Here is a 12995-nt window from a genome sequence, read left to right as displayed (position 1 = left end):
TGAAACCTGTATTGAATTCAATTTCACGTTTCCTTGCTAGACAGAATGAAAGCCGGTGCCAGTGATTTCTGAGGGGGCAAACCTCTACTGCAGGAACATGTGAATTGTTTCCATTGCAAGGGGAACTAATATTGTACTATTGGACTTATCGTAAGGTATTCTAGTGACGTTGCGAGTGTGTGGGGATTAGCATCGTCATCTTTGAGTTCGTCGCTCCGAAGACTGGTCAAACACCGCGCTCCGCTCGCTTAGTCATCACCAATTTATTTTCCATTGTCTTCGGGGATGATCATCGATGGTTCATCAATATACTCGGTGCATCAGTGGAAATTACTTTACCAAAGCATCCTAAACCAAGTCATGAAAGAAGCGGGTGCCCGAATAATGTTAGAGAGCTACACCTTACGAATCACCGAAATAAGGCCTAATTGATAAGTGCGAATACACAGAATCCCACCCAATAAAATTGCGACTTTCCCCCAACCTAATCCTCACACTGGTGTTGTCAGAAAAAAAAGTCCTGAATACAAAACGGTTTCTCTCAGCGAGGTCATACATTTCCCAAAATAGTAACTGTTACCATTCAATTTAAAATATATTATTTAGAACAACAAAAAAATTCAAAGTATAAAATTTTATGTTTGTAACTCTACATTCTTTGGCAAATAAGAGGAAAAAATCAAAGTACGTACATGTAGTTTCAAAACATTTTTATCTGATGACGTCCAACAACTTTAAATATCCACACATATTTAAGTTTAATGTTCACCTGAGATTAAGACCTTTACGTAATCAAATTAAAGGTTCACAAACATGAGATTGAGAATCAAGTTCCAAACTATCTCTTAGTAAGATGCCTATGCTCCTGTTAAACACTTTTTAGTGAATTTTTATTCAGTTTCGTACGTGATTGGACAAACAATGAATGAAAGGAACATAACTTAAAATTTACTCCATGAATAGTACAAAGCACTGCGGTGATGTAGCGATAGCTACTTTTCTCGAGAACTGGTAGGGGCATCACGTGGACATCCGGTGAGAATTCTGAACCATGGGATGTCTTTCGGGTGGAAACTCTCGTCTCGCGTCTAGAAGTCGGAGATGTAGGACGTGTTGTTCAGATTGCGGCACCACTCACGGAAGCGCTCTCGCTGCACCGCGTCGTACTGGCCCGCCGGCAAGGGGGAGGAGTCGCCGTGCATTCCAGGGACGTCTCCTTGCGGAGGCGAGACTGCCGCCCGCTCGGGCTGACGCAGGGACATGGCGCTGGCATCGCGGTCGACGTCGAAGTGCACCTCGTCGGACACCCGCGGGCCGAATACGAAGTCCGTGCTCCGTTCCCAGTCCTCGAGCCGCTCGATGGAAGGGCCGTGCGTGGCGGCATCGAAGATTTCCGACCATGGCACGACGGAGTAGGCAGACTCCTCGCCCTCGCACCTCGCCAGCTCCTGACGGCGTGCCAGGCCCTTCTGGTCCCAGCACAGCAGAGAGCAGTCGTCATCAGGGGCGAGTGCATGATCGGGGCCTTGTACCTCCGTGGACACGTCCACCTGCGGCGGCTGGTCCAACGAGCACAGGACCACAGGCGGCGTTTGGAACCCCTGAGATAGGTCTACAGGTGGCGTTTGCATCCCCTGAGATAGGTCTACAGGTGGTGTTTGGAACCCCTGAGCTAGGTCTATAGGTGGTGTTTGCATCCCCTCAGATAGGTCTACAGGTGGCGTTTGGAACCCCTGAGGTAGGTCCACAGGTGGCGTTTGCACCCCCTGAGGTACGTCCACAGGTGGCGTTTGGACCCCCTCAGGTAGGTCCACAGGTGGCGTTTGGACCCCCTCAGGTAGGTCTACAGGTGGCATTTGGAACCCCTGAGGTAGGTCCACAGGTGGCGTTTGCACCCCCTGAGGTACGTCCACAGGTGGCGTTTGGACCCCCTCAGGTAGGTCCACAGGTGGCGTTTGCGCCCCCTGAGGTAGGTCCACAGGTGGCGTTTGGATCCCCTGAGGTGGGTCTACCAGTGGCATTCGGTCCCCCGTGGACGGTGGCTGGACCCCTGGAGGCAGATCCACAGGCGGCGGCTGGACCTCCGAGGGCAAGTCCTTCGGTGGCAGCCAGTCACATTGGGGCCAGTCCATCGATTGTCGCCAGACACAATTAGGGCAGTCCATCGGCGGCTCCTGGTCCCCTGTTGGTAGGTCCATCGGAGGCGGCTGGACCCCGGTCGGCAAGTCCATCGGCGGCAGCTGGACCCCCATCGGCAAGTCCATCGGTGGCTCCTGGACCCCCGTCTTCAGGTCCGTCGGAGGCGGCTGGACCCCCGTCGGCAAGTCCATTGGAGGTGGCTGGAACCCCGTCGGCAAGTCCATTGGAGGCGACTGGACCACCATCGGCAATTCCATCGGAGGTGGTTGGGCCTCCGCCGGAAAGTCCATTGAAGTTGGCTGGACCACTGTCGGCAAGTCCATTGGAGGCGGCTGTATTCCCGTTAGCAAGTCCTTCGGTGATAACCGGACCTCTAGGGGCAAGCCTATCGGTGGCGGCCTGACCATGGGCCTGACCGTAACGACCTTTCGGATCCCTTGGGAAATGTCCATCGGTGATAGGCAGACACCCGACGGCAGATCCGCGGGCGGCGTTCGTATCCCTGGGGGTAGGTCCATCGACGGTGGCTGGACTTCTGGGGGCAAGTCCATTGATGGCGGTCGGACCACCGGGGGAAAGTCTATCGGTGACTGTCGAATGCCCACGGCCAGTTTCACAGTCGGCATTCGGACCCCCTGAGTTAGGTCCACAGGCCGCGTTCTGACCCCTGGAGGCAAGTCCATAGACATCGGTCGGACTCCCGGGGGCAAGTCTATCGGCGGTGGTCGGACTTTAGGGGGCAAGTCCATAGGCGGCGGCCGGACCCTCGGAGGCTGGCACACGGACGCTGTCTTGGTCCCCGGGGGCAGGTACGTCTCCAGCCTGGGCTTTCCCTCTCGCGCGGGTGGCCTCTGGGTCTCCGCTAAGCTGGCGGGCACGCTGGCAGCGAGGTTGCGCCCTCTTGGTGGACACGGGTACCTGCACAAACGGCAGATTTACTAGAATAAGTGTATGAGTTGGTCACCCGGCTCGGCCACCAATTGGTGAGCTATACTCCTGTAATTAACGCGAAATGTATATGTATTATTTATGAATGACATTTAAATCTCATTGCACCTTCCTATAGTAGTATCTTTCACGATTTGATTATGTCGTTTAATAATTTATAGCATAAAGGCTAAAACTGGTGTTTTTTCCAGTGTTATTTAAGTGTGATAATTTATTACACATTATTGCAAGTAGAATATGGTGGTGCAGGAAACTATTTATTTTTAATATTCTGCTAATAAATTATATAATACTTTTTAAGTACCTTAAAGGCTCGTTTAACTGCGCAAAGATTGCATGAAAGTTCTGGTTATAGCGTGTAGACCTGTTATAGGTGAGCCATAATCACCTTCAGCTTAATTTGCCTTTAATTCTCATGCGCACAGCTAGGTAGAACTTTTAACATCTTGTCGACATCGAAGAATGAAGATAGAACCAATGAGGTGAATAATTTATCTTGGCTTTTGAGTTTGAGTCATGCGGAAGTGGTAGAATCTGCTGATGTTTCACTCGGTACAGTAGCTGACATATTCAAGGTTGAGAAAATATTCTCAGTCATGAAGATGGCGGCTACTATGCAGAGCAAAACGTCAGTAAAATCGTCCACTTCGATGTGGCTCGACATCTAAAACCAAGACAGTTTGTCAGGCAATGGCCGTGAAAGTCTGCAGACGTACTCCAATGAGATGATGTCCGCAGGATGAGGCAATGTACACCAAGCTTCCTAGTTGCAAAAATTCTGGGTTTTACCTCATCGCGAAGTGTAACCTCTATCGATTTGGTGTGGAAAAAACCTTAAGGAAACTAACTGAGTTACCACTGCCAGAAGGCGTGTAAGTGGTGAACCCCAGAGCAAGTATTAGTCGCAGAAGATCCCAAAACTGAATATGTTTAACGAGGAATAAACTATTAAACGTGTAAACCGCATACATAGCTATGATACAGAGCAGTGTACGAGTGTGTCTACCGACGTGGTAAAGGTCGTATCCCAAGGAAAAGAATATGATGATTACAACCAGTAGACGACATGTTGGATTATTGACACTCAGGCCATCAGAGTCCAAAAAAATTTCAACATTGCGACTTCTAACGATGGGTTGTGTAGAATTATGTATGGGACACCCTTCCTCGAGCCTTGGGCTAACAAAGGCCCTTGGAATTCTTGCCACATTTCACCTGTAAATGTAATGTAAATTAAAGAACGTCATGAGGCCGATCATGATGTGCGAATTGTGCATGTTTCCTGGTTTATGATTTGCCTTGGTGGAGGCGTAGATTGTCTTTTATCAGAGCTTTCCACTGAAGGACCCGCGTGACACAGTTTGAATAATTCTGTATCAAAATACCCATTTTAACATTCAATTAGGATATCCCTAGGATGAATTTCGAATAGACTAATAAGCGCATTTAAGTTAAACATGGAATGGTCCTTGCAAAGGAAGCGACCTCGACACCTCAAGAGAAAATCCGAAGTTGTTCCTGGATTGCTGTGGTGTGGAGGCATGTAGATTGCTGTTTTCACCCTCAGGTTTATTAAAAAATGGTTTGAAACAGAAAAAAATAAGGATAGCATGAGTAACTTAATACGATAATGAGTATCTACACTCTAGAAAATTATTTTTTGCAATGTTCCTACAAATAAAATTGAAGTTAACGTTTAAGATTGTATGGGGAATTTACCATTAACATATAGTTTTTCTCATCAATTTATTTAGGACAAAGTCAAATGTATAGGAAATGTACTATATTTACATATGGTAAAATTGCCATGAAATTCTTATAGGTTAAAATATTATATTGCATGTTTAAGAATATATCCTAACATATCTTTTATTGGAGAAATTGTAATTTATCGCGGAGAAGTACACAACAATTATTTTTAAAAGAAACTGTAACTTATACTTACTCTTAAGGCTCAGTCTCAATTGCCATATAAAATAATTTTAATTTTTTTTTTCATTACTTTTTTTGGTGGTAATTTCTGAAAGTATATACTCGATACCTCTCTAAGCATTTGCTGTTCTGCCACAAAATATTTTCAACAGATATTACTTAGCGTAATACATATCTTGGGTGTAAGTAATGATTTTGTGTGACTTGGTCACCGATTGGAAGCAGGCATGGTTCCAGTAGTCAACGATATGAAGACGAGGTCTGGAATTATTCTCTTCGTACCTGATGACGGGAGTAGATGTCAGTTCCCGCAACGTCGTCTTAGGAAGCTTAATGTGTTCTTCAGTGTCGACTTCGACGTTCTGTCCAGAATATCTGTTGGTCTAATTGCTGGTTTTCACATGTACATCTATATGTGTTGTCGATGTGTTGTCCATGTTAAATGTTAGTTATCATATTTAGGTTCGTCTATCACTGTGTTGTTGAGGATAGTTTTTGGGTATCTGTACTTACTGTTCATGTTGCAACTGTGTCGTCATTTTCAGCCAAATATGTTCGTCTGTGGTGTGATATTTTTATGTCTGATTCCTTGCACCGAATCATCTGTGTTTTAATGAATTTTACTTTTGACATTGGCTGATTTTTGTTTGTTTTCTGTGTGTTTTGTGAAGTCAACTTTTTTTCCCGGTCTGGATGTATCTCAATGAAATAAATAGCAAATAAGCAGCAAAGGCGTATTTAAAAAAAATTGATTGTCTGTAAAGTCAGTTTACGGACGATAGTTTAACGTGACGTCATAACAAAATATTGATGAAATGATTGCATACTTTTATGAATAAAATTGAATCATTTTTATTGAATTATCACTATTTTGTAAGGATACAAAGAAGGAGTGAAATGAAATCTACAATTTAATTGATAAATTTACTTTTATTTGCACTCATTAATTCAAATATGTTTATTACTCTAACAAACAGATTATTTTAACTATAACCTTTACACATGTTTGCTATTTAACTTCTTACAATCTGTGTTATTCTGTCAAGGATAGGACGATGATAGGAAAAGTAGGAAACGAATGGGAGTGTTCCAAGTTTAATGTGCCTCGAAATAGTGAAATCGATGGTTGTTCCAATGGAGTGGAAGAGAGATAGATGCGGCGAAAGCGTACAATGATCGTAACGGGACACAGCGTAACGGGACAATTTGCGTAACGGGAAACTTTTTCGTGCATGCAGCCGGCGTTCATCGATTTATTAGACGTTGTCACGTTAAAAAGAAAGTTTAAATCAACCTTCCCGATCGCAGGGATCGTTCGAAGAACGCTCGTAGTCGTGAACAAGTTACAAGTGAGCCCTTTCCGACGGCGGATAAACACCCGACTCCGGTTACGAGCTTTTTAGCTGCTCATTTCGCCAGGGGGCAGTTCGCCAGGCGGACATTGGCGCGCGGTCGGGGTTACCTGGTGACGCGGACCTCGATGCACGCCGCCTCCTGGACAGCAGTGTCGACCTGCACCACGCCGAAGCTACCCCTCACGGCCGTGGACGTCTGGGAACAGGAACACCAGCACGCTCGGGACAATCACACGCGTTATTCCTCCCAGGATACTATGGTTTTTGGGCCGGTCTCACGCTCGGTAGCATAGCATAGCACGCGCTTGTTAACCTCAAGGGCCGTGGTTCGAATCTCTTCACAGGAAATTTTTTTAACATTTTTATAACAGTGTTGTTTAATAATATTATAAAATAATGTTAAATCAGCTCAAAAAGGTTAAGGTTTTTTGTATTAAGTAATTATTTGTAGACTGATTTAAATCATTTAAACAAAACAAAAATAGAAACATTTACTAAGTGTTAAAACGTGTTTTAAAATGTTTCAGGTTAATTATTTAGTAATGCCATTGGAGTATATAATCTAATGTGAGCGAAAACTTAAAGCATTAATTAACTGTTTAATGAATTTTAATCAGATGGACAGTATTTTAATAAAAATTCTGGTCGGGGTTTAAGATTTTTGCAAGTCTTTTTAGTTTTTATAGGGCCGTTTCTATTAGTTTAAAAATTTCGTTTGTTTCGTGCTGCTATCTGCGGGTGGCGGTGGCGAGCAACGTTTACGATTCAGCCAGCGACTTACAGCGGCGCACGCAAAAAATAAATGAGTGGTTCGCGTCTAGAATTTTTGGTATATACTCGAAAAGCGAATATTTTATCGATCAGTATATTTGTCACGCTCAAAGTTATTTTTAAATAATTATACTTTGTCCGAGTTTCGTATTACCTGAACACCATGAGAACACACGGGTTTGCTCATTACTAGAGACCTGCGAAATTCGCGGGTTAAATGACCTCCAGGATAGACTCTACTAAACTCTACACACTCGAGCAAATGCCGCCTGTTCATTGGCTGCTGACTCGTGAGTCGTCTCGACTGAGTGTCTGTGATTCGACACTTCTTTGAGCGAGGGTCTCTAAATGGCCCTCATTAATCCAGATTAACAGTGAACCAGTGGTAGAAGCAGCGCTGAGATATAATTATTTGAATTGTAGCATATCACGAAATTAATCCGCGAACTTTGCAGGTCTCTGCTCATTACCGAGGTAAGATGTTTATACATCACTGGTGAGTACTGAAAGACTTGTTCACATTTTTTTTCCCGCAGAAGGAGGACGGTTACAAAAATGCTTCTTTAATCTATTTTTCAATATTTTTTTTTTGTAAAAATCAGAAATTTTAAATTTAAAAAAAAAACTTGAACTCGGTGGATGAAGCCGAGCCCTAATTGGGAGAGCCGGATACAGAAAATTGACATGTAGGATAAGTTATTAAAATTTTGTTTCCGGTTTTGATTCTAATTGTGACTTCGTTACAGCACTGTACATAATTTAATGGAAAGCATGGAGTTGAGAATGATTGACTGCAACATACATTTCCATATGTGAAATCGCTGGAGTTATGTATTTTGTTTTAAGTATAATTTGAACTATTTTAAAATTATCAGTGCCCAATCTCTACATGCTCAGAAAATCTCCCAATCGGTGCATTAAGTCCTAATTAAGACATAATTTTATAAGTAATGTGACAAAGATTTGACGATTCAAAGAATTATTTATTTTTAATTTCTTTCCCCATTAACTTCAAAACTATTTCAGCTGCAAGAGAAATTAGTTTTTTTGTTTAGATTTTCACTATTTCATACACCGGGCATGAATGTAATATTTCTAGCTATCGTCGCTTTTCAGTCAGAGCCAGAAAACAAGGTTGAAAACTTGCTTTTCAAACGAATTCTCACGTCGTTATCGATCCAGCTACAGAGGTTTGACATAAAATTCTTTTAATTATTTTTATTAACGTATAAGTTTTACTAACTATGCAGTGCCTTTAAAACTATTCCAAATCCTAAATGAAAGTTACTTACACGGTATCAACAAAGGTAACCCTCTATGATCAGTATAATGTTGCATAACTTGTCGAAGTCACAATTTTTCAAATTGTAGTATTCAAGTGCGAAATGAACTAAAAATTATTCTTCTCGTCAGGAAAAGATTGAAATCTTTTATTTCAACTAAAATTGAAACTACTTGAAAGAACATCTGAACTTGTCTTTTTCATGCATGTGAAGCTAAAACAAGGTACACAATATGCATAATACATTAACTCACAGTTCTCAATAATCAATTTTAAAAAACCCCACATGGGGATAGCCAACAATATAAACAGCGAGAGTATGGTTCATATTTTGGCCTACAGGTCTCAAACGAACACATATTTACCTCCGACTGAAGTTTGTGCATTGAAGCTATTATCGTGCAAACATCAAGTGGATATTTCAGTAAGAAATTTAATGGTTTAGGAAACGTGAAAGACATGCAGTAGTAGAGTCAAGGACTCCACATAAGTTTTTAGACTGTTGATTTATTTCTATCTTAGTCATATGTATAGATGGATACATGTTAGTGTTTAATATGTTTCTGGATGTCATTTTTAAATAATAAAATATCCTGCCATTAAAACCCTGTTAGGGAAATATCATTTTAACTTGTCTGCATAGTTTTTTTTATGTAAATGTTTAAACATTCAAAGTATATGTCTCTGACAACAGCTTTAAATAATTAATTATTCATAGTCTGATAATATCCCAGAATTACTCAATACTTAATTAAACAAGATACAGTGGAAAAAATTAAAAATTGGGATTTCCAAAATCCTTGGTCATCTGCAAAACAAGTCACATACAAAACAAGTACACAGCGCCAACTCGATTCAGCTCACACAAATTATTCCATTAGCTAAAATAAAGTACGCATTTTTTGTTGTTTTCATCCAACCGTTCCCCAATATTTCTTTCCTCAGAAAAGGCAGAAGATTATCCAGCTGTGAAAATAAACAAGTCGATAAATTTACCTGCCAGGAAAGTGGAATCGTTAGTTCGGATTTACTATAAGGTCACCTTATACGAAAAAGTAAATAAAAGTGCAATCGTTGGGCAGAAATACAATAGGATCGCCTCACGAGGATGTGTACATAGATGAAAGTGCACTCGTTCAAAAGATGTACTATAGAGGGTCGCCTAATGTGATTGCGTTTAGTTAAAAAATTGGTTGTCTCTAAAGTCGGTTTACGGACGATAGCTTAACGTGACAACGTCATAACAAAACATTGATGAAATGATTGCATACTTTTATGAATAAAATTGAATCATTTTTATTGAATTATCACTATTTTGTATGGATACAAAGAAGGAGTGAAATTAAATCTACAATTTAATTGATAAATTTACTTTTATTTGCACTCATTAATTCAAATATGTTTATTACTTCAAAGAAGAGATTATTTTAACTATAACTTTTATACATGTTTGCTATTTAACTTTTTCCAATCTGTGTTAGTCTGTTAAGGATGGGACGATGATAGTAAAAAGTAGGAAACTAATGGGAGCGTTTCAAGTTTTAATGTGCCTCGAAAAAAGTCTAATCGATGGTTGTTCCAATCGAGTGGAAGAGAGATAGATGCGGCGCAAGCGTACAATGAGCGTAACGGGACAATGCGCGTAACGGGACATTTTTTTTTCGTGCGTGCAGCCGGCGTTCATCGATTTATTAAACGTTGTCACGTCCAAAAAAAAAAAAAAAAACACTCGTCCGGCAGAAGTGCTGCAGGGTTGTTTCACGAGATCGTGTCTATAAAAGGCATGGACACGCACCTTGGGACCGCTGCACTGGACCGTGCACTCCCGCACGGCTAAGTCGCTCCTGGCGGCCGCAGCCGCGCCCTGCTCGGGGAACACCGCCGCCAGCTCCGCCTCCGAGAACTGGAAGCGGTCCACGTACGGCTCCAGGATGCACCGGTCGTCGTCGTCGTCGTCGTCTCCGGCGCCGCCGCCGCCGCCGCCGCCCCTGGCGTCGCTCTCGTCGTCGCCGCACGCCTGGTCACCGCTCGTCCAGCCGTCGTCGTCGCTGCTGCTGCTGCAGTCGCACACCTCGCTCTCCATGGCGCTGCTGTTCAGAGGCAGAACAGCTCGGGTCACCGTCGTCCGGAGGAACAACACACAGTGCAAGTTGGGAACAGTAAACTACTCTGTTGTAAAAAACACCTCCTGGTTTCTCCCAGGGATGCGGAAGATAACCTAAAGTTCAGACGCACAGAAATGAAACTGGACACACGAACACGATTCCCCAGCCTTGAGGATGACGGCTAACAAGAATGGATGTATAAATTGAGTTATAAGTAGGGATCAATTTTTTTTTAGAATAATTTCGGAGGTATTTTTTATTTTTATCGAAATGGTGCAACAGCTGCATTTATCGTAGAATACTATAGCCTATGTGAACCTTATTTCCAAATATAGCTAGCATCCAAGGAACGTGGTGTACAATCACACACGGCACTAGTTTATGTCCTAATTATAAATGGTGAAAAGTAAATTTTTGCAACTAAAAGCTATTTTATAGATAATTATTTTAAAGATGAACTAGAAATAATTAGCACAATAAAGCATTTGTAAACAAATGTTAAAACTTCTTTCATGTTTAAGATCTTAGCTCTCGTCATACGGCATTTGGTTGGAGTAGTTTCGCGAATGGAACGGAAGTCACATGGAACGGAAATGTGTGACCACGGTGCTGCCATCTGTGGCGGATAACGCAAAACAAAGTTCATAAAGCTAAAAATAAACTTTTAAGTACCCATTAACTGTTTAAAGAATTACAACAAGATGGGCAGTGTTTTAATAAAATTTATTTTATAAAATCAGGTCCTAAGCCGGCGTTTAGTATTTTTTCAAGTCTTTTTCGCTTTTATCGGAGCCAGTTTCGTTATATAGTTTAACCTTTTGCTCTGCAATCTGAATGATTCAATAGTTGACGTGCCTGTTCCGGCAGCGAATTCTAGTGGCGGGTGCGGAAACTACTTGCGATTCACGTTAATAAATGTAGTTGAAAACGCATTTTGTGTATTTATTACGCTTGGCATTATTATTATTATTATTATTATTTAGAATGTTTTTTTTTAAATTTTATGTCAGAGTTTCTTATTACGTATAGGTTTTATTTGCAATACGAGAACACATTAATTAGTTCGTTACCGAGGTTAGATGTTACACATCTCTGGCCAGTACTGAAAGACTCTCTCACATTTTTAAACGCTATTATACATTATTGAATTCCTTTAATAAATAATTTTTATTTTCACTTTAATTGTACAAGTAAAATAGACAAAAAATTAAACTGTCCCTATATTTGATAGATATTATGCAATGAATAGTCGCTAACATTCATGACGGCCGTTTATGCGACTAAGGTTCTTTATAAGACAAGGTACACAAGAATGTGTACAGATACTTGTTCAAGAAAGATGCTCGTATGTAATGAGTTCAAACTCTCAAGAACCAAAAGTAACATTGAGGAACGAGATTGCATTAAATGTGTGTACAACCGGGTAGTTTTATGGTATTTTCGTCTTCCATACAATATTAATGTAAAAGCGTTGGTAAACAAGAAACAAATGTGCTCTTTAAAACTTTTGATAATGCAAGCAGGTTTAAAACGCATTTGCAAATTGGTAGTGGCGTTCATGTTTGACGTTCCATGCGAACTTTAAATAATTTTTAAAATTAACTATATTGGAACAATGTATTACGTGTAAGAGTGAAGTTCTTTCTCAAAGGCCGTATTCGATTCTAATGCCAGTTTATTAATTTTAACTATTTCATTAAAAAATAACGAGTTATGTTGTGTAATTATTTAGTTTTAATTTTTCAACAACGTACTTCTTAACTTTCTACTGATGACTATATTTGCATAAAATGAGCAAAACACTATACTAATGTTTTAGTTTTTTCTATGTTTTTTCTTTATCAACAAACATTAATAATATTAATATTGAATTTAATATACATAAAAGTAACTAAATTACTTGTGTACATACCTTTACAGTTTAGCTTAAAAATGTATGTTATTTAGCACAATTAATTTAAGAGGGTACGATTTTTACACAGTAATAAAAATATTTTTAAACGCCTAACCAAAGATGTACTATTGTTGTTGTTTACTCTTAACACAAAGAATTTATTTACACAAAACATAGAAAATGTTTGCAATTCAAAGCATGCATTAACTCTAAGTTTTAATTTGTGACAAAAATACTTAATAAAATATGCTATAGAATGCGCTAGAGCTTGATTTAATTCATGGCGGTATTAATTCATTAATGTCTATTCTGAAGTTGAAGTCAACTGGTTAGCAATGGGATAGTAAAAAAAAATCGGAGCGTATAAAGGCTTATATGCTATTAATTTGAATAGCTTGAAAATAAATCTATAGCTAGGAAGAACCGTCAAGATTCCATATTGTTGTTAATATTACTAAACAAACATAATTCCAGCATATCTGCAAGAAATTAGCATTCAAATCAAAATTTGTTTTGCTATGCGGTATAGGACAGTATCAGCATGGCATAGATTTTACACACTTAATTCT

General features: G+C 40.5%; 1 protein-coding gene across 1 annotated transcript; it reads right to left on the bottom strand.

Moving 5' to 3' along the window:
- Positions 1-693: 693 nt before the first annotated feature.
- On the bottom strand, positions 694-12592 carry LOC134531411 (uncharacterized). Its single transcript, XM_063367112.1, has 4 exons — positions 12445-12592; positions 10223-10517; positions 6482-6570; positions 694-3057 (listed from the first exon to the last, which is right to left on the bottom strand). The coding sequence occupies exons 2-4, from the start codon at positions 10508-10510 to the stop codon at positions 1089-1091; spliced, it is 2346 nt and encodes a 781-aa protein (XP_063223182.1). The 5' UTR covers positions 10511-10517; positions 12445-12592; the 3' UTR covers positions 694-1088.
- Between the last annotated feature and the right edge of the window lie 403 nt (positions 12593-12995).

This window comes from Bacillus rossius, chromosome 3, assembly GCF_032445375.1.
Source record: "Bacillus rossius redtenbacheri isolate Brsri chromosome 3, Brsri_v3, whole genome shotgun sequence".
Lineage (NCBI taxonomy): Eukaryota > Metazoa > Arthropoda > Insecta > Phasmatodea > Bacillidae > Bacillus > Bacillus rossius.
This window is presented reverse-complemented; position numbering and strand designations above follow the sequence as displayed.